This window comes from Nothobranchius furzeri, chromosome 11 (genome assembly GCF_043380555.1).
Source record: "Nothobranchius furzeri strain GRZ-AD chromosome 11, NfurGRZ-RIMD1, whole genome shotgun sequence".
Taxonomy (NCBI): domain Eukaryota; kingdom Metazoa; phylum Chordata; class Actinopteri; order Cyprinodontiformes; family Nothobranchiidae; genus Nothobranchius; species Nothobranchius furzeri.
In genome coordinates this window covers 51,878,297-51,900,845 of record NC_091751.1, presented here as the reverse complement: position 1 = coordinate 51,900,845, position 22,549 = coordinate 51,878,297, and the positions used below count along the sequence as shown (strand labels likewise).

General features: G+C 40.5%; 1 protein-coding gene across 1 annotated transcript in view; it reads right to left on the bottom strand.

Moving 5' to 3' along the window:
• Nucleotides 1-22,549, bottom strand: part of LOC107383925 (solute carrier family 22 member 23) — a 42,510-nt gene that overhangs the window by 2,034 nt on the left and 17,927 nt on the right. The window contains exons 4-9 of the mRNA XM_015956825.3: nt 9,132-9,300; nt 6,606-6,733; nt 4,237-4,339; nt 3,368-3,603; nt 2,410-2,442; nt 404-527 (exon numbers count right to left, since the gene is read on the bottom strand). Of these exons, the coding sequence (XP_015812311.3) occupies nt 404-527; nt 2,410-2,442; nt 3,368-3,603; nt 4,237-4,339; nt 6,606-6,733; nt 9,132-9,300 (793 nt within the window). The remainder of the gene's footprint in view (nt 1-403; nt 528-2,409; nt 2,443-3,367; nt 3,604-4,236; nt 4,340-6,605; nt 6,734-9,131; nt 9,301-22,549) is intronic.

The following is a 22,549-nucleotide window of genomic DNA, read 5'->3' as shown; positions in this document are numbered from 1 at the left end:
AAAACAGAATATGATGTCACTGGGTATCGATCTCGACTGCCGATTTTACATTTCTACATTTAAAAGAATTAATAGTCATCCGATTCGTTGTAATGAGCAGCAGCATAAAGTGCTGTGCAGCCATTAAGATCTCCTCACCTGTCATTACCCACATCTGTCACCAGATGGTGACTTCACACAACAGAAATCAAGAGTACTTGTTCAAGTCTGTAATGGACTTAAAACCATCCTTAACCTGCAGGTGGAGCTGTGAGGTTACCAAGGAACCACAATCCAGCTAAGCAAGATAAAACCAATTCAAAGGAAAAAATTTGGATCTGTTGTCAGAATGTCTACTTTTACAGAAACACATGTCTTATCTTAATATATTCAGTCTGGGATTTTTTTTATTTTACTTTTTTACCTGATCACAGTGGGAGTGATCTCAGCACAGAAGAAGATGCTCAGGTTGCTGACTGCGTGAGACGAGAACATGCCAATGATGGAAAAGGCCGTGGAGAACTTGTCATTCAGCGTATCGGAGCTGTCTGTACACAATTCAATTCAAGTTTATTTATACAGCGCCAAATATCGACAAGAGTCGTCACAAAGCACTTCACATAGTAAACATTCCAATACAGGTCAGTTCATTAAGCCAATCAGAAAAAAGTTTCCTATATAAGGAACCCAGCAAATTGCAGCAATCCTCATACTATACAAGCATTTAGCGACAGTAGAGAGGAAAACCCTTTTAACAGGAAGAAACCTCCAGAGGATCCTGGCTCAGTATAAGCAGCCATCCGCCACGACTCACTGGGGATCGAGAAGACAGAGCAGACACACACACACGCACACACAAACACACATCCACACACACAACATATATACAAAGTAATGTTTCTATGGTTACATTGTGATTTCTTAGTAAATATTCTATTGGGTGAGAGATAAACTTTATTGTATTTATCCTAGTGGATCTATAATTAAACGGGTAAACTAGTAGTAGCACATCCAACGTCAAGGAAAGCAAAATGTTATCAGGAGAGGGAGAATGTTTAAATGGTTGGCAACAGTGTTCAAGACAATGGCCCCCTCTATGAGGCCACCACAGCTCATCAGAACATCATTGTAGCTTCTTCTGGACAGAAAAAACACTTATAGAAAAAATAAAGTTAACAGCTGAAATAGCAGGAAATAATACAGTTAAAGAGCAAATTGTAGAAGAAAGTAGTAGAGTGTGAACAGTGGTCAGCAGTCTAAGCCTATAGCAGCATAACTACAGAGATAACTCTGGATAACCTAGCCTTTTAGATGGATGCATGTTGGAGGCAGGGCAAGGGAGAGCTGTCTTTACCGACTGTACACTCCACCTCCCTCTACTCCCCCACTTGTCCAGATCTAGGCCAACATCAGATTTTAACCATAGGCCCTATCAAATAAAAATGTTTTAAGCCTAGTCTTAAAAGTAGACAAAGTGTCTGCCTCACGGAATAAAGCTAGGAGTTGGTTCCACAAGAGAGGAGCCTGATAACTAAAAGATCTGCCTCCCATCCTATTTCTAGATATCCTGGGAACCACCAGTAAACCTGCAGTCTGAGAGCGAAGTGCTCGGTTAGGAACATATACAGAACAGGACACACATGCAGACATTGCACTCAGCACTTTGTGCAATTAGTGAGTAAATAACAGTGCTGTGTAGTGAAATACAGGATGAGGAAGTGTAACTTTAGTTATGTGCTAGTCAGCAAAGATTAGACTAAAAACGAACAAAAAGCTGACAGTTCAAAACAAATTTAATTTAAAAGCTAAATAAAGTCACGGCTGTAGTCCTGAAATATCAAATGTTTTAAAACTTGGTAAATTAAAAAGACCTAAACCAAAATATTTTACTAAATATGACCAACACTTACTGGAAACCGATCTAATTATCTAAATATGTACAAAAAAGTTTCATATTTTCATGTCCAAACTTATCATCTGGTCTTAAATAACTATTGTAACTTTAGGGAATAATCAGGCAGGACTTCTGAGTTATTTTTTATCATGCAAACACAAAATTGTTTTTACCCTTTAAAGTTGCAAAATTCAAAATATTTTTTAGGTGAAGTGGCTACATTTGATAAAATTGTATTCTTTTTTTTGGCACTAATGCTAATTTTGAGGACTTACTGAAAATCTGTCTGGCAAACAAATACCAATTTATTCCCAAGCACAGAGTGTAATGAATAAGAAATGTGGCAAGAAGATCAGAGGAGACTGCCTAGTGATCTTTATCTGTTTCCCACCGAGGAAGGGAAGAGAGCAGCGAGCTCAGTAACCACAAACCCAATCCACCTCCACACAAAGAGGAGAAACGAGAGTGGTGATTACATTTAAATCAACTTCTTGATCAGCAGCAGTACAAAATACTAGAAATAAACAGGAACGTACCTATGTTCAGGTGGTCACTGTACTTCCACAGCACTAGAGGGGTAAACAGATATGGATGAGTGAGAATTGCTATGTTCAAGAACCACATGAGAACACTAAAACTGTGTCAAACATTACATCCAAAGTTATGCAATTAGTCAAGAGTTCAACAAGCACAACATCTTTAAATGGCACATAAAGCGTAACCTTGATGTGTTGACTCAAGCTTGTTTGCTACTGTATAATCTCAGATGTACTTATCTGGAAGACCTTTGACACCAATAAAATAAAATGTAACCATGTTCAGTCACTTCATGAAAAACAAGCATTTATGCAGAGTGAAGAGATGAAAACTTCCTGAATGATTGTGCTTCAGGCTCGTTGTGATGCACATCTGCAGAGAAAAACGATTTGCACGTCTGTGAAGCATGTGTTCCCGATGACGTCAACGGTTCTGTTCAAAGCTGCTTCATAGTGAAAGAGCGACTGAGAGGGCGTGCATATTTTGGTTGATTTTGTGCTTAAATACCTGTGCGGTTCCAGTCGAGGCACGCTAACTGCACTCATTAATCTGCATGTGCTTTTCATGCTTTCTGAATTTTGTGAGGTAGTTAGTAGGTTAATAGGTAGCAGAAATGTGCAGAAAATGTTGTAAAACTTGATCATTTTTACACGAATTGTAAGCTAGTCCACATTTCAGACAGAACCAGACTAGCTCTTCACTTACGGCTGCTAGTGACAGCTTTAGATTTACAAAATCTAAAAGCAGTGAAGACATTTTCAGCTTTCTTTTGAAAAGAAGGCAAGTCATCGTTCCAAGAATCCTACAACTCTTCTTCTTAAGTCATAAAGCTCTATTTCTCTTTTTCAGTAGCTACTAAGTCATTCCAGACATGGTTGAATGGGATAAACCACATCGGAGCAGTGAGACAGACGTTGGACATCAGTGGTTAAGTGCGGGTTTTCATAAAGAACTCACGGTTGAGCAGACCGAGCTCGAGCAGCGACGCCAGAGCAGTGATGATCATGAACACGAGAAGCCCGCCCCGCCGTCCCATCAGGCACACCGCTGGACACAAAGCGATGCACGATGCCACCGCTATGCCCACTGTTGTGTAATAGTGTGCATAAAAGTTATGGAACCAGTTGGTTTCTTGAGCTTCCTGCCTTATCATCCTTCGAGCAAAGCAGTGGTGGATCCCATAGCCAGTTAGCCTGGATGAGGAGTAAACAAGCATGTGAAACAGAGGTAAATGTCACAAAATACAATGACTGCAAGGGCGATGTGTGTAATACAAAAAAAGAGGGTTGCAGCAAAGAAGGAAGAGGGAAATATTAAATTTATTTTTATGTTGTTTCTCTAACTTCAAATGCAAACAGAGCAGGTGTGCGTGTACGCACACACAATAGGCAAACACTCATATCCTCCTGTCTTCTATGTTTGTCTAATGTTTCCTTGGGACAAAACTTATGTAAAATTCATGCTAGCTAAGGGAGTCAGGAATACACCACTCTCTGGAGCTGAGATAAAGCTGCAGATGAGGTCTCAGGCGGAGACTGAGGAGACGGGAGATCCCCAGAGAGATCCAAACAGAGAGCAACACCGATGGCATGAATAAAGATCAATGATGTACTGAATCTGCAGGTTTATATCGGCATCATGGCAGCACAAAATGCCAGCTATGACTGGCATTACACACACACACACACACACACACACACACACACACACACACACACACACACACACACACACACACACTTCCTAGATTTCAGATCTTCACATGGCCACGCTGGCCCCTTAAAGCATCCAGTCAGGTTTCTGTGTTAGAAAGCCATAACACTTACGAGTTGACACAGAGGACAACAATGTTCTTCCACAGGTTTCTCGTCCCAACCATTTTCACGATGCAAGTTTTTTTGGGTTTCTTCTGAAGAGCTCTTTGCAGTTCTGGGAAACAAAACGTTTAAGGTAAACTTTACTTATATTTTTAATCAATACTTACAGTGGTTTCTAGAAGGAATCAATGCTTTGTAAGTCGTTCTCTGGGGGAAAAAAGCTCCGTTGACTTTCATCAAACCCTAGCCTGGAAACTGTAGCAGTAGTAAAAGATTTTGTTCTGCAGGGCGGTCTAGCCATGCTTCATTGTAGCCTCAGCAAGTCTACCATTGGCCCATACAGTTTTAGGTCTGTCCAATCACAGCACTCAACATTTGTAGAGAGATGTTGCCAGAGCTGCAATGGTGATAAACCACAAAGGTAGAGTTGACTAAACAATGGCGTCCATTTGAAACCGTTTTGGCATCAGCTATGAAAGATTCAGACTTGAGCTTTTCTTTAGCCGTTTTTACAAAACAATGCCGTCAATTTGTCGCAACGCCGTGGCGGTATCAGGGAGCCTTAGGTCGTTTATAAGTGGTCAGACTGTGGCGTGTCCTTTTCACAAAAGAGTACAGATGACGCTGAATTGCTCCAGTTTACAGTCTCTGCTGATTTTGGTCAAAAAGCAAAACTTACAGCCCATGTTTACTTTTATTTTCGATACAGTTACCGGCCGGAGCTCGGCATTAGCTCCCTTCATCATCATGACATCGCCCTCTGTTGCGCCAAGGCGCAATCTCTGTTTATGAGACAGACAATTACCGCCATATTACTAGCAAGCGAGGCTAAATGAATGCCGCAAATTTCGCACAGCACCATGCCGGCATGGCGCGTTAATAAGACACACTGTTGCGGTAAAATCACACCAATTTGCCGACACGGTGTGTCTTGTAAAAAGGAGCTTCTGAGATATAAGCAGATGTTATTCTTTTTTGACAATATCTGCCCCGTTGACTGATTTTAGTAGCAATGGATACGGCCCACTGTTCTTTGCTCTGATTGGTCCAAGTGCTGTCCAATTACATTTGGAGACAGTTTGAAAGACGACTGCACATTCCACCTCACAACCGGACTCTCCCTATGGGTTGTAGCTAGACTAAATATTTTCATAGGATGGCTTGTCAGGTAAATCAAAACCCAGAATAATAATTTGATTAGATCGAAAAGAAACATAATATTAGACTATCTTCTCGATTATTGTCATATAGAGTAGAATTCTCTAATTAAAAGAAAACTTGACGCAGACTGAACACTTCCAAGCAGCCGGATCGAAAAAAGGAACTCTTTTACATTTTTAATGTGAAGGTCTCCTCCCACAGAGCTAGCCCCTTGCTGTTTTCTCACTCGGGTGTGACAGTGCTCCTAAGGAGGCGACACCTCTGCACCACAGTGCATGTGACACACCAACACAAATGGATGTTTTGGTATCAGATTGCAGGTTGCCACAGAAACACACCTCTGATACATGGTGCTGTACTTCCACGTTGACTCAGAATTATGTCAGCATTCCTCACCGCCCCTCAAGGCTTTCCAGAGTTTCCCTGGCTGAGCTTCAAACCGCCGAGTAAGACTTCTCCTCCTTGGATTTTTGCAAATAATTCAACTCATTTTTTATTTTTTTTTAAAAAGGTGGCTTCATCGATGGTTATATTCACGAACGGGCCAAAACTCTTGCGTCATAACATGCCTTTACTGCTTTACAGTGGAGAACAGGACTGTTGGGGTTTGAAAGAGACCATTAACAAAAGAAGATATAAATTCATGCTTCTGGCGATGTCATTTTTTCAGTAAATGCTGCATCAACCTAAAGCCAGTCAGCTCAAAGGAAAAACTAAGAAAAGTTTAAGATTTAATAGTTCTCTTTTAAGCAGTTTCCCCATTAGTTGCCTTTTTTTGAGAAGTTTAAAAAATACAAAGAGCAACACATTTTAGAACAAGAACTGAAAAGAAAACACTTTTTTTACTGCTCAGAGCGATTTTGGCAACATTTGGTCTCCCAACAGCCCACGTTTACCCCGGGGTCAAAGGGCGCAACCTTCCTCCATCTGCCATCGGACGATCCCGCCTGCTTATGTCTACTCTTATGGCCTATAATGAAATTATTGAACATTGAGGGTGTCATAATGCAATGTACAACTCCCACTGCCACCTCCGAAGTGGTGAGTTGCTATGGTAACAAGACAGGAAATCAACATAACCTTGTCAAGTTGTCTTATTTAGCTCAGCTCAGCTGGGGAAGCTGATATCTTTGAAGTCGAGTGAACAGATAACAGAATAAAACCCATTAGAGGGAATTACTTTAATACTGAAAACAGCATTTTGGTGAGTTCCATACCTGTGAGGATGTTGTCAGCATCAAGCTGCATGTCCACCTTGTTCTTCTCAGCGATGTGTCCCATGATCCATTTGGAGCGGCAAAACTGCTGAGTGGCCAACAGCCAACGCAGTGACTCAGGGAAAATCCTGTCAGAAAGACAACGAAGGGAAGTCCTTGTTAATGTGCCGTGAAAAATGAATCAGAAAGAAAAGGAGGGTCCTGCTGCTGAAAAGTTGATTCAAATCTCACTTGGCGAGGGTTAGCGGTGCAAAAAATGATCTCGTTCGTCAAACACGCGGAAGCATTTCAGCACAGTCCGATTGTGATGCAGAGAGGGGAATCTTTATTACAGGGCAGGTGGTTAAACATATCCCAGACAGAAATGGAGTCAAACACATTAAACACACGCCGTGTGCCGCTGACTCTGCCTAACAGCCATTATTGCAGCCGCTTTCATGCTTCATTACCGGGTTTGTGTATATAACAATGTCCCTCAGACACCGATTGCATCTTAAAATGAAAATAGACAATAAAATCACTGTGTTGCATGTTTTTATAATTCTAAAGAAAATGTTACATTAAATGCACATTTTCTTTAGATCATGTTCCAACTTTATTGCAGCTTTTATTTAATTATATATATATATATTTTTTTTGCAAAAACGAACACCCACCTGCCTCCAGCTCGGCTGACACCATAGCAGAAAACTAAGCGTTTAGGTATTTGCTTGAATTTGTAACAACTCAGCTTTAATCTTGCTAAGCTCTGGCGTGGATAACATTTGCGTTTACAAATGCAGCTTTTGAATCCTGATGCTTAGTCGGCTGTTTTGATGTTGGCAAGGCTGGTGATTTGCAAGAAAATAAAATTAAAAATCACAGTGTTCCAATACACAAATCTGGCTATTTGCAAAAGATAAACTCTCTCCTTCAAAATGCTCCAGTGGAAGACTGGATGTAACGTTTCCAACATCTTTGTAGTTTGCACAGTTTGTACAATTCTATGTTGCAAAACGTCCCCAGAACTATGTCTCAACCCCCGCTCACAGCTCCTCTACACGTTCAGACGTTTTACCTTAAACTAAGAACAGGGCTTTAAAAGTATTACTAATATTTTTACTGTTATTAGTATTTTTATTAAACAGACTTGCTTACATTATTACATTTTACTTCTGCTGAGAAAATCCCAGGGACTTTTTCTCTTTCCTGCAGTAATTAGAATCATTAAATTCCCATTAATAAAAACAGAACATTTTTCCTCACAAATGAACAAAATAACTCCATTAACCTCTTAAATGTGGTCACACAATGGTCACTTTATTTTATATACCATGCTGCCCAGTTCAAACACATCAGTAAATATTTATTATTTTAATTGACTTGATTTTTGATTAATTAAAGAGTCTTTTAAGAAAAACAAACTCTTGAAATTTCAACTTTAGAATAAAAATGTGATATTTTACTATCACATAAATGAATCCACGTCCTTCTAGAGTTACAGATTTCACAACAAGTCACTTCGGTATTCCAGCAAACAAGCATTCTGTACTCTGTCTAACCAAGTGACAGAGGTTGAATCTATTGACGTATGAACAAACAGCAGCTCTACTCTGTGGCTAAAGGACTTTATCACTTTTCAGACGCGAACAAAAAGATGTGCTGCAGCTAATTTACTGAGGGTTAAAGCGTGGGTGAGGAACATCCTCTTTCTTTCAAAGTTCAAAAACTGGATTACAAATTTGTTGTGTTTGTATTCAAAGGTGGCTGCTAATCCAAAGCTGCTTGAATACCAAGCCAACTCTGAAGAATAATATATACAATGAATGCACGCACTTGGATGGGTTCATGTGCAGGGTTTGAAGCAGAAAAGTGTTTCAAATGGCTGCTTTTGCAAAGAACAGGACGTCTCCAAGACTTTCCACTTTCTTTTAACATTGATGAATTTTTCGTACCTGGACAATCCAACATTTTCTTGGAAATCTTTTCCCTGGACATTGTAATGTGATGAAAAGTGTAGGAAAATGTATGATATTGCTCACCAGTATAATAATAATTAAAGCAGTTGCAGTGAATCTGCAAACGAGCTAGGTTTTGAACATGGTCATGGAACACTCACCCCTCCTTCTGTATATCGTCCCTGAGACACTTTTACTGGAACCTAAAACCCGCAATGCCAGAGGAAACGAGAGAGCGCTAAACACCGGTCACTGTTTTCTAGGTCCAAACGTCTGTTGTTGTCTGTGACTTCAAATGGTGTTTTTCTTTTTGGGACTCTATTGGACTCCAGTGGTGTTCTGTTGCTAAATACAAGAGTGCGTTATGAATGGTGGACCCAGGGAAGTGCGGCGGTTTGGTGAGACCAACAATCGAATGGTCCAAAAGTTGCTTTTTGTCCAAAAAGTACTATTGGCGAAGGTTTTAGACGAATGAGAGAGAACCACTTCATTCATTTTTATTTCATCTCCACAATATATTTATAGCTATACTGTGTTAAAATGTTGTCAAGAGGCAATAAGCTTTAATGAAAGTTTTTTTTTTCCTTACCAAATGTAGGTCAGCATAAGCAGCAGGGGACAGATGATGACAGCCTGAAGTACCTGCCAGTCACTACAGAGGTACGCCACCCCGGGCATAAGGAGCCGACCGCCTAAAACCACAAAATTGGCCACCATGGTCATGGTAAACCGCCATGCTGGCAGGCACAGCTCAACCCCTGGCAGAAAAATAAGAAGATTGGGACATTAGAAAATAGGAAAAATTAGAGCAAAAATTTTACCAATATTCCTTCAATAGTAATAAGTCAGATACAAAACACCAAAATTCACAAGATCAGCTTTTTCCTGTGTAAGGATTAGAGATGTATCCCATTAATTCTCACCCTAGGGAGAAAAATCTTTAATATCTAACCAACAAGATGGAACACACCTGACAAGGTGAGGCAGACAGGCAAGGACAAGAATCCTGTCATTAATGTTTTTCCACACAGTCAGGTTTTTATTTTCAGATGCAACACGAGCCCCAGAAGTAAAGAAAGCCACTCTGCTCCACGTACAATGGGGATTAAAGAGAAACTTGCAAAGAGTTGGTGGGAATATTTTTCTTTTTGTAGATTTTTATTTGTAAAAATTGTCTGAGAGGGTGTAGGGATGAGAATAGTAAATGTGTGTGAGGGTGAAGTGACCAGAAACGGGTTCCTTGTACTAATTTCTCTGCTATCAGAATGGTTCTGATTCATTCAGTCAGACATTAGCATGCACAGCACACTGACCACCAGCAACCCCAGACAGCCTGGCTCTTTATTTACTGCCGTACAGAAGACAGGTTCACATTATGCCACTGAAAAGGGGCACTACTGTAATACTCCTCACTAAATCTCGTCCAATTCCTTTCATACTTTTTTCTGTGATGCATCACAATTTCTTTCCTTTCGTCTTCAGATGAGACTTTCAAGGTGACAGGGCCAGGATAATACAGTGGGTGTTGTCAGTCTCACTTCATTCCAGTAGAAAAGACTGGAATTTCAATTAGGATTTGCCAACTACCCCTTCCACGCTCCCCCTGAGGACTTGAATAATGCTCTCTGTTCGCTGACACGATCGCAGCTGGAATGACAAAGCCAATGAGCGGCGAGCAGGGCGATGGGTGCAAGGCCCGCTGAGTTTGAACCAACTAACCTCAAGGCTCTCAGTTTGTGTGCCACTGGGAGAAAAGCCACAAGTCCTGAATGGCCTCAGAAATGAGACTGATAAGCTAAAGGCTAGGCTGAGAGCATCCCAGACGAAAGGTTATTGCTCTATTTACCTGAAAACGGGCTTTTCAGGAAGTAATCTAAAAATGCACTCAAAAAAAAAACAATTTCTTTGTTTGTGTTATGTATGGGTTCTCACACACACCAAGACACAAACTAAATTACCATTAAAAACACCATAAAGAAAGGCATAAATGATAGTAACATACATTTCAAAATAACTTTTCGTCAATTTGACAACCAGTCAGTAACGAACAGCCTAACACATTAAGAGCTGTCCTGCGTATTAAGTGTTGCCAGGCAACATAAAGATTGACAACAATAGTGATTTATTTTATATCGTGATATATATATATATCGATATCGACTGATATAAAAATATCATGATAGGATTTTTTCTAATCACCCAGCCCTACAATTAGGACAGTTTGGTTATAAAGAAAGGAAAAATATATGCTTGTCATTGAGTGTAAAACAGCGAATCACCACCTAAACTCTTCTGAGATGTCATTTCATCGTAACTTTTCATCTCAAATCATTTGTCTCCTTACTGCAGAGTGAACTCCAACAATGGGAGCTATCTTGAGCTCCTTACACCAGGTGACCCTAATCCTCCAACAAAACACTCGATCAGCATTCCCCTAAAGCTCTGCTGCTTCTGTCTTATTGACATAAATCTACTAATAATTCACCAGATGCAAAACTCCTAGGCAGCAGTCAGGTTGCAAAAGAAAACCAAAAGAGACCTACCAGCTGGTGAAGTGGAAACGATAAAGCCACTGTTAATAGAAACTGACAGGAGTGGATGCACAAATGACATCATCAGTGATCAGGACAGTAGCCTATTAGTGAGGAAGATGATCCTCAAAGAAGCTTTGACGAGTTAGCTGATTTGGCAGTCCAGAAATATGAGCTACCCCCTGCAGTGTGAGTCTTTAGCCTTTTATCAATCTGAAAATTTTAAAAAGCCTGCAGTTTTAGAGGTAGAAGAGAATAGTTTACCTCTGAATGCACTCAGCATGCATGATGTAACTTCTAACGAGGTCCATATGGCCCTCGAGTCCAACATGGTCAATCTGGAATTTATGATCATGATGAAAACTGCTTGTATTTTTCTTCTCGGAAAGGTATTTTTTATGTAATTACAAATGAGTGTACCATAAAGTCTTCTTGCAAGAAAAAGAGTAGTCACACCCACATGAACTTTTTTGTGTCAAATGCAACTACCTTTAAAATCGATGCCTGCGAGTAAACGTAACCCTTATTTAAATATATCACCAAATTCTCTGAAGTATTAAGTGATTAAAATGAGTCTTCCTTCAGCTGGAGTTCTGCAGGTGCATTGTCCCAAAATGCAAGCTTTAGAAACACCCAATAAAACAGACGGGGGTTGGAAGGGGGTTGGGGCACGGTTCAGACAAACATTAAAGGGCCTGTAGCATACTATTTTACAACTTCAAGAGCAACAATAGGCACAATATAGGGCTGGGTGATATCAACCAAAACATATATCTTGATAACTTTTAGCTGAATTCCGATATACAATATATATCGATATTTTTCCTCCTGTAAAATATTTACAAGTTAACTCACTTCAAGCTGTCTTGAGAAATTATATGGATAAATCAGTAGATTAAATGCATACAAATGTATTGATTCTTGTCAAACTTTAACCTTAGTGCCTATTCTCTGCCAGTCTGAGCTTTAGAAACACTGTTGCAGCCGTCAACACACACACACACACACACACACACACACACACACACACACACACACACACACACACACACACACACACACACACACACACACACACACACACACACACACACACACACACACACACACACACACACACACACACACACACACTTGAGAGCTGGAGATGTATCAAATGTCCCACTGGTGCTTTTAAATTATATATTTATAATTAATGTAAAATTATTAAAATTTCATCTAGATGTGGGCCATATTGTATATTTCTTGTCCAGAGAAAAAAAATCTATCATGTTAAACTACATTTATGAAGATGCTAGTGCCAATCTCTAGTGGTCATCTTGTGAGAGGAGGGAGTCTCCAATCAGCCCGACAGGCATGATTTTGGTCTATGGGAGGAAACCAGAGTACTCAAACCCATTCATGCACAGGGGTAAAAATGTACCAACTTGTGGAAAAAGTACCAAACAGGTCTTGCGACAATGCTACCGACTGTCACCATGCAGCTGAAAGTTTAGTTTGTTGACTGTTTTTTCTAAAGACAACATATTATGCAAACTCACTTTTTGTTTCAGTGTGGGTCTCTATTGCCTCTATAATCATTCCAAATTTGGGCAAAAAGGTCCATCTTTTCTCAGTTTATGTTTAGTTTTAAGAATTATGTGCCTAAAATGAGCCGATTCAAAAAGCTCCCCATTGTGATGTCACAAAAGGGGAAATTTCCACAGAACCATCTCTCTCTTGTTGATGCTGAAGGAGCAACAGCTCAATTCATGGCCCCTTGGAACTTCTCAGCCTATAGCAGTCCGAGTAGGGGAGGGGTGAGAGTGGCCAGCTTTTAAGCAACAGGACCAGGAAACGGCTCATTCTGGAAAGTACTGAATATGTCAAAGATAAAAATGCTGAAGTCGCTTTTTGTGAGGAGGATTATGTGCAAAACATTCCATGAAAATGTTTTGCTTTGACCACAGAACTACTATAACCTTTAAAAATGCTGACAAATATATTCTTTAAAACTTCAGATTGTGTATTCTGCATAAAACTCCATGAGGCCTTACACTTCAACTGAAGCTATTATCAGCTTGATAGACATAGAGGAACAAAATCCACTGTTCGGTGATTGCAGTTGGCCAATGTTCTGAATGATTGGCCAATCTATAACTATTAAATCAGTACCAGTACTGGTGCTGAAACCCCAAATTGCTGCGTTGTCATTTTAAATTTTTAAAACTTCACACAATCAACTATGATGTTGCTTTCTTTAGGTCCCTTCTCTGGAAGCAGGCCAACCCTGTCTCAAATTACAGTAAACCTCAGTTCTCTGATTTAGGTCTGGAGAACACAAGTCTTTTCCTGGCATCGCTACAGATTGACCTGTAGTCATTCAGTCAGGAATTTATTGCAGTATAAATCAGACTGGTTTTAAGGTATCCTTTGAAATCAAGCAGAAAATTACCACCTGGCAGAGTACCAAAACACAATTGTTAAAACACACACACTGACAAGGTCAAAGGACTTTGTCAAGTCAAATGAAGTCATGCTTATCATTTGTTTGTGCATCTGGAGGATCCTAGTGATTGTAGAAAATGGAGATTCTGGGTACGAATGTGCAAGGACAAACTGCAGCTTAATCACAAATTAGTCCCAAAGAACGTTCTGTATTCGTTTGCACTCTTCTTTAAATACAGTGACTCTTAGCAAACAAACATCCTGAGATATCGACCTTTCTACCTTCAGCCAAACAGAAAAAGAGGGAGTATTGACTACAAGGAAGGCCAAACTCACTGATTAGTCTCTTATCTTCCGTTGCACTCAATTCTAACTAACCCCAGCTTGCTTCTGGCTTTTCCTTTGATCCTGGTTTGCAGGAATTTTCGACAATCACGCCAGAAAAAACACAACCAGAGGACAGTATTTTCTTTCTGATTGTGTTGTTTGCGTGTTTGTAAGTCCCCTACTCTCCACCACTGGCATTCCCATCCTCCCTCCCTTCCTCCCACTCACACACAGAGAAAAAAAAACAATCAGCACAAAAAACAAGCAACTCATGAAGTCGCCATGGGGGAATTGGGTGGCTGATAAACAGCTGACTGGCCTAACACAACACATTTCGTAATCTTACAACTGAAACAGCACTATTTTTCTACATGCATCAGAAGAAAGTGCAAAGGTTTCCACAGCTGATTTAGCCAATCACTTGACTTCAGTCAGGAAACCATAGAATGAGATAAGCTGTCATGCAATGTGCATCACGATCAATTCCCCTCTGACCCCAGAAGTAAAACAGGAAGGAGTCTCTTAGACTTAGAAATACCCTCAGTAAACATGTGCAAAGTGATGTTGAAGCAGAGAATGCACGCTGAGCAACATAAAATGCTGACTCTGCACAAAATGGAACTTTAACCCTGCTCAGAATAAAAATAAAACCTGTGTGTGCACCTAAACTCATGCATCAGGGGACCGCTGAAGCAGATTCTGTGTGAGAAAGAGAGAGAAAAAGAGACAGAAGTACAGCTCAGCCTCAACTTTATGGGCTCGACACATGGGAGGCGACAAACGACCGCGATCAGCGAAATTTGTCGCTGTCGCTTTTATTACGTGACACACGGGAGACGACCCGCAGCAGCGGCAAAGCCGCCAACGCACTCTGTTCCATGGCAAAATCAAAACTTCCTTTGTTTTGATTGGCTCTGTCAGGTCGGAGGGAATTAAGGTTATTTAAGCGGTTCAGAGTTTTAAAAAATCGGTAGATATGTTTCACAAGGTGCTGCTAGAGTTATATGAAATCTTACTTCTGATTTTACTATATAAACATAATAATCAACTTCTCCTCCATGTTTGCTCGGAGATGTACGGAGCATCTTGTCCGTTCATTGGTCAGTGAATGAAACCTCCGTTGATTGGTCCTCGTCCGAGCGACAACAATGAAAAGTTGAAAATATTCCAACTTCCTGGGATTGCGTTGCTGGGTCACCTGTGCACGAGCACAAAATTTCACACGCACGTTCTTGGTGTTTTGCTTAGTAGGAGGGAGACCCGTGATTATCGCTTTGTCGCGCATGTCTCATTGAAAATGAATGGAGGAGAGGCGATGTCGCCTCCCATGTGTCGAGCCCATTAAACGCCGACTTTCAGCCACTCCCCCTGCTGTGTCTGTCTGCTCTCGTCTGTTTTCCAGGCGAGGCGCTGCTCAACTCAAACAAGGCCATTTTCAACTTTTCATCGCTGTCAGTCGGACGAGGACCAATCAACGAAGGTTTCATTCACTGACCAATGAGCGGACAGGATGCTCCGTACATCTCCGATCAAACATGGACTCCATTTCTCCTTCTGTTCGTCTTAATGTGAGGTCCAAACCGTGTAATAAATTGAAGCAATTCCTGATAGACAGAGAGTAGCCCTCTCCTGGTTTGTAATATGGGATGAACCCATTCTCGGTTTTGTTTTTATATGGTAAAATCAGAAGTAAGATTTCACATAATTCTAGCAGCATCATGTGAAACATTATATCTACCGCTTTTTTAAACTCTGAACCGCTTAAATAACCTTAATTCCCTCCAACCTGATGCAGCCAATCAAAACAACGGAAGATTCGATTTTGCCATGGAACAGAACGCGCCGATGGCTTTGCGGCGGGTCGCCTCCCGTGTGTCAGGTAATAAAAGTGACAGCGATGAATTTCGCTGATTGCGGTCGTTTATCGCCTCCCGTGTGTCGAGCCCATAAGAAAAACACTTTATTAGGGCGAGGATACAAAACCGTTGCACTTTTAAATACTTTGCACGCTACGTCTCGTCTGTCCTCTGGATATTGCGCCACCCTTTACATCTAAAATTGGGATTCCTTAGACAAAGAGGAAATTGAAAGTAATGTCTCTTCAGACTAAACTCAAGTTAGACCAGATTTAGAAACATCCATGTGCAAACAGTCTGAGCTGCTTGTTAGATTTAGAGACAAAAAAAAAAAGAGCGGGAACTGAATTTGACAATCACGAAAATCTTTTATGCAGATACCCACATAGAATATCTACTTTTCAACATCGCCTCTTGAGCCTCACCTGTGTACAGCGAGATTAATGCCTGAGGTAAGTTGGTAGCACTGAGAGAAGGCACCTCATTATGGCCGACAGAGAAGAAGAAGAAAGGGCTGGCCTGGTCTAGCTAACCTGGAAATTATACAGGACAGCAGTTCAGCAGCACCTCTCTTGGTGCATGTCACTGATCCTCCCGTGTGATCAGAGCAGCATCAATCTAATACTCAAACTACACATGCAGTCTGGGAAAATCTCCTGCAAAGTGCATCACATTTACATTCTGTCAAATGCATTTCTGCCTGCTCTTGTGTGCACACAGTAACAAAGACTGTGTACAAAGGGAGTGACAGCAAATAAAATCCATATTTGCAGTCTTTAGGCGTGTCCGCTGGGAAATTCATGTACAAATAAAAAGTATTTCACCTGAAGTGGCCAAACACGCTCACCTGATATCATCCAGTATGTATTTCCTTGTCATCTCAGAAACTATTCCAAATAGATTGCCTTAATTTGTTTTTACAAATTACAACAAAAACGACTGATGGATTGACTTGAGAAGTCGATAGAAAACCACAAGGTTTAATCAGCACTGAAATCAGGCCTCTTCTGCTATAAAGAATGTTCTACTATTGACATTTTGTGGTTCAAACCAACCAGCTATGTCTATTAATCAATTCTAAAAGCACTATTCACCCTCTCACTGGCATTAACTTAGCTTTAATTAACTCGTTTACCGGAACCTAATCTGTGATTTATGCTGACCCACTTTGGCTGATCCAGTGATTTTATTTGTGTTGAATGCAGAAAAAAAATCCTAAGTTCTGAGTTCACACTCTGCTCGTATCTGCTGCCTTTTAACGGTTTTGCGTTTAAACGAGTTCATTATTTCACATCTAGCATCAAACTAAATTTGAAGATCCCAGAGAACCCACTGACACAGTCTGGGTCCGAGTGTATGGTCAGTTCACGCGACTGTTTCAGATCTCACTTCTCTGCTTTGTCGAATATTAACAGATAACTAGAACTGACCTGTTTTTTTCTCACCATCACATCCAAAGGAAATCCACAACCCTTCCCCTGGTTAGGATTTTTAAGTACATTTTTCCTTTTTTTCCTGGCCTAAGTGAGCATTAATGTATGTTCTTCATCTAATTATGGTCAAACATTTTCTCTCTTTTCCATAATGATTTCATCCATTTTGACCTGTGCTTCATTGCAAAGGGTTCAAATAGTGATTGTTGTAGGCAGCTACGAGAAAGGCCTCAGTTTGAAGAAACATTTACGTTTTATCAGGACTGAAGAGCTGAAGAGTCTCTAGTAACTTAAATCTAAAGTGAAAACTTTCCTGTATTCATTACCCTTTGAATGAATGTTTATTGTGCTGCACCTTCTGCACTGTAACTGCTCACTCTTTAACTTTGTCTTTTTTCTGATTCTTAAATCTGAAATTTGTGTATTTTAAGTATGCTGTCACATTATTTTAATGTTCTCGATTCTCGCTAATGGAAGACACACTGAATTGCCTTCGGGTATGACACGTGCTAAATGAGCACAGCCAAGACCAAAATGTTTTTCTGCTGTCTGACATCTGCTCTAATCTCCTAAACGTTGTAGTCGTTCATCGGAAGGTCATCCTTGCAAAATGGAAACAAACACAGAATGTGGAGCACCAACTCACATCTGGAAATGCTCGTAAGGCTTGGCAGGGCCTGAACATCATGATGGGAAGAGACCCTGAGATCCCGCAAGTCAACTGCCATGACTCCATCTCGTTGGCAGAACAGCTGAACGTCTTTTTTGCCTCACACTTCTAAATGCTGTCACTAAACACATGGACTCTACACAACCATACACAAGAATCTTATTCATTGATTTTTCTTCTGCATTTAATACAGTAGACACCAGCATTTTGCTGGAACAGTTTTCGGATCTCCATCTCCACACAACACTGCTTTTATGGATGCACAACTTTTTGAAAGACAGGCCACAACAAGTATTTTTAAGAGGATTTAAATCCACGAAAAGTGTCATTAGCATCGGACTGCCACAGGGCTATGTTTTGTCTCCAGTGCTTTCCTCAGTCTACACAAACAACATCCGGTGCCATAGTGAGAGAATGGCCCTGTATAAGTATGCAGACGACATGGCACTGGTGGCATCAGTAAAGACATCGGAGGACCTGTCTAAATATCAGCAGGCGGTCAGCAATCTGGTCCAGACATTTGGAGACTTTCACCTGGGGCTGAATATCTCAAAAACTAAAGAAATGCACTGTGGGGCAGTCAGTGAGGCAAACACATCCCTGTTCAAACCCCTCAGCATACAGGGTCAGCCTGTGGAGCAGGTTCAGTCATTCAGGTACCTGGGAACAGAAATTGATGACCACCTGTCCTTTGCAAATCACAACAACGGTGTCTACAAGAAAGCGCTGCAAAGACTCCCTGCTAAGGAAGCTAAGAGCACTCAATGTGAACAAGGACATCCTAACAACTGTATATAAATCACTGATTGAATCCATTCTAACTTTAAATATTACAGCTTGGTATAACTTTCTTACAGTTAAAAACAAAACACAACTCTCTCGCATTGTTAAATTAGGCAGCAAAATTACAGGTTCACTTCAGATCCCACTCTCTGTTCTTCATGAGCGAGCAGCACACAGGAAGGCTACCCTGATCAGTGCAGACTCAACCCATCCATTGAACCCACATTTTCATCTACTTCCATCAGGAAGGAGGTTCAGAGTTCCATTGGTCAAGAAAGGTGTCTTTAAGAAATCATTTGTTCCCACCACAATTACAATTTTGAATTCTTAAAGTTTTATTTTATTTTTATGATGATAACATTTTAATACCTTTTAATTGTCTTTTATGTATTTGTGTGAATGCGATATGGATTGTATTGTAAGGTGAGCCATGTCAAAGGCGAATTTCTGCCTCAATTCGAGGTAGACAATAAAGTTTACCCATCTATCTATCTATCTATCTATCTATCTATCTATCTATCTATCTATCTATCTATCTATCTATCTATCTATCTATCTATCTATCTATCTAATCTTTAAACTCTCATTAATATATCATCACAGTAAATATCAGTAGCAGGTGAAATGCATACGACTGCAAGAAAATGTTAAATCAGTAGGAAATTCTTGATATTATTCAGCCAAAAATGCTAAAATTATGTTGACGTTTTAATCAAAAGCTGTTCGATTTTGAAGATTTGAGATTAAATATAGTTTGACCTTGGTCAAATGCTCAGATTTTTAATCATCTCATCATTTATGTAGGATGCCCCCTTTATATTATTGTAATTGAGCCTGCTCAGGTATACAGTACTCTCTACAGCAGATGAGTTAGTATAGGCAAATGAATTATGACAATTACACATAATCACACTTAACATGACTGGAATGTTTTCCACAAACACACAAACACAATATACTTGAGTCAAGATACAATTCCCCATAAAAAAATTAAACTTTCTGAAATGAGTGAAATCTCCTCTGCATAGTGACATCACTCCCATAATATTTTATTACATTTTCTCACTAAATATCTCCTGAGATGTGAAGTAAAATCATTGCGCCAAACTCCCAGTCTGAAAAGAAGACTTCCTTTATACTTGCCAAGCAGTTGTGAGACGCTGAGCAGTGTTAGAGAGAGAGAGAGAGAGAGAGAGAGAGAGAGAGAGAGAGAGAGAGAGAGAAAGAGAGAGAGAGAGAAAGAGAAAGAGAAAGAGAAAGAGAAAGAGAAAGAGAAAGAGAGAGAGAGAGAGAGAGAGAGAGAGAGAGAGAGAGAGAGAGAGAGAGAGATCAAAACGGTTCATGGGAGCAGACATTATAGTCTAGCATTTCTTTGTGATACATGACAGATGTGTGATTTCCTCTTCATCAGGTCTGTATCTCCCCACCTTCTTCATTCCTCTGATTGTTTTCTGTTCCACTTACAAAGCACCTGTCTTTTAAAAACACGTGCATGCACACATACCTCACCTCGAGTCTAACCAAATCCCTAAGAGCAGAGCCTGGGCATTACACACGTATGATGGAAAATGTAACATCTTCAACACATGGTTCTTGAACTCCGCACAATCATCATACCTCAAGCCGATCACATATTTTTTCTCCTTGCGCAGCCAGCTAGCATGACTCAGCAGGCTGAAGCATCGTGTGCGTTTGTACACCAGGTGAAATGGGGGTGTATGGGGGAAGGGGTTTGTTTACTGTAGAAAGGCATTAGTGGCCAGCACCGTGATGCTGACTTATGAGCACAATAAGCTTTGTGGCGTGATGATGAAAAGACTAACTAACACTGATGGGAGCTTTTGGTATAAATAGAAGCTCTGCATCCTATGACTGAATGGTTGCTGGCTTTGCTATTCTGCTGTTGGAGGTCAATGTATTTTAAATCAGTGTGATGAACATGTTTAAGTGTATGAAAAAGATTCCTTTGCACATGACGGGGGGTAGCTGTGAGGGTACAAATTAACCCATATTTTTTTAACAGCAGCATTGGTGTAAATGTGTTTTAGTCAAGCACTTTTTATCTGTTGGTTTTTTCTGTTTCCATTCTTAGACTTCACTCATATTTTTAATACATCTGCAGTTGTCTCTAGTAACAATTGCCTTGTTGTACTCTTGGGGGAAAAAAAGCTCCGGTGTGCCTGTTTGTCAACGAAGAATTAAGCAAGAGGAGAAAGTAGCTTCAGATGACAAGATTTGGAGTTCTACTTTCTAATGTTTGGACGCCTCTGCTTGGCTTACAGTAACACAACCGACCACTGACTCTGCTCTGCAACGTTGATGTTTTATCTCCACAAACAACACAAGCCTGGAGGAGTTCTGCTGTGTGGTGGAGTTGCTAATGTTAATGGTTAGCTCCTACGAGTAGAGACGTTCTCTGCCGTTTCCTGGACACTAAACCAACAACAGCCTTCCCCATTGTGAGTCAAGATGGGTGAGTTCATGAGCATTAAGTGACAGTGTGACATAGATCTGTCAGGCTTTTCAAACCTTATTTTCCAACAGAAGCTAAAGAAGGAGTTAGGTTTAGGAGACTATTTTCATGTTCAGCCAGCATGATAAACTCAGAGTGTTTCTATATAATCGGAAACGATAACTAAAAATGTTTTATCAGTTAAATTGACCTTCATATGGTGGATAAAGCCTCCCTCTCCCTGCGCCCAGTGGGAGACCTCCTTAAAACCCCTTACATTTTTTGATCTCGTGAACGTAATGTGTTTTGTCCCATGGGCAGGATGTTGTTATGCTAAAGAGTGGCTTCGCGTTGCATGTGCAACTTGTTTGTGCAGCCATAGTCTGTCTCTAGTCATGACATTCAAGTTAACAACTTTATAATTCTTTCAAAATAACTGATTTTGTGCCTACCATTCAAAAATGTTAACGTAAACCCAATTTTAGATCCACCACCACTGATGATTTGGATGCTATGCTGCATCCTGTGTTTGTGGAAAACCAAGGATTAAGATTATTGATCTAGCTGATCATTTTTGACAAAGCTACGATTAGCTGGAAGAGGAAGTCAGAAACTTTCCTTCATCCACAGACACATTTAGTAGTTAAAGAGCATCACTTGTGCTGTCATGCCATTGATTAGTGCTCTCTCGCTCTCTCGTTAAACTAGCCTGCTACCATCCCTCTCACCATTTGGTTTTTCTTTCTGTGAGCCAGTTAGCATCAGGAGCTGAACAGCTGTCAAACCACATCAGTCACTTAACTCCTGCTGCGGGTTTGTCTGTGGCAGGCCATTCTGGTGGAACTGATAGTGATTGTGCACTAATTGCTCTTCAGCCTTAAACTCTTACCCATATGGTAGAAATGTGGTGGATGCCTTAATTATTGCTTCAAGGAAAACCTCTAATATATTTGACTTTCCCATCGCTAATTTTTTTGCATAAAATATTTTGGCTAATTCAAGCACAAAAACTGGACCCATCCTACACTTGGTTGAGTGGTAGAATGCAGTAGTGCTCAGTCTTCAGGATGCTCAAAGTAAGACCTAATTGAACACGGATTGGTAGGAAAGAGGGATTAGAGTAATGTCTCCAGTGCAAACACAGCTGAAGTAGGGATTTGGCTCTGGATTTCCTTTGTAAGCAGAAGCAAACAAAGCTAGCCACAAAAGAAGGTCATGTGGTTTGTAACATTACATGTCATGTGACTGACAGAGCGTCACGCCTGCAATGAGAACTTGCTAAAGTTCTCACATTCCAGCCATCTCCAGAAAAATATTCCAGAGCGATTTTCTTCTTGTGTCCACTTTTGTCATTAGACAAAGCCTGCAGGGTAAATGTCATATGATCGAAGCAGAGGCCACAGATGCTTTAAAATAAGCGTGACAGTAAGTCGATGCAGAACTTCTAACAAGCACATACCCAGAAATCCTGCAACAGCTGAGGGGTTTCTCACACACACTAATGAGGCAAGATTCTAATACACAGAAT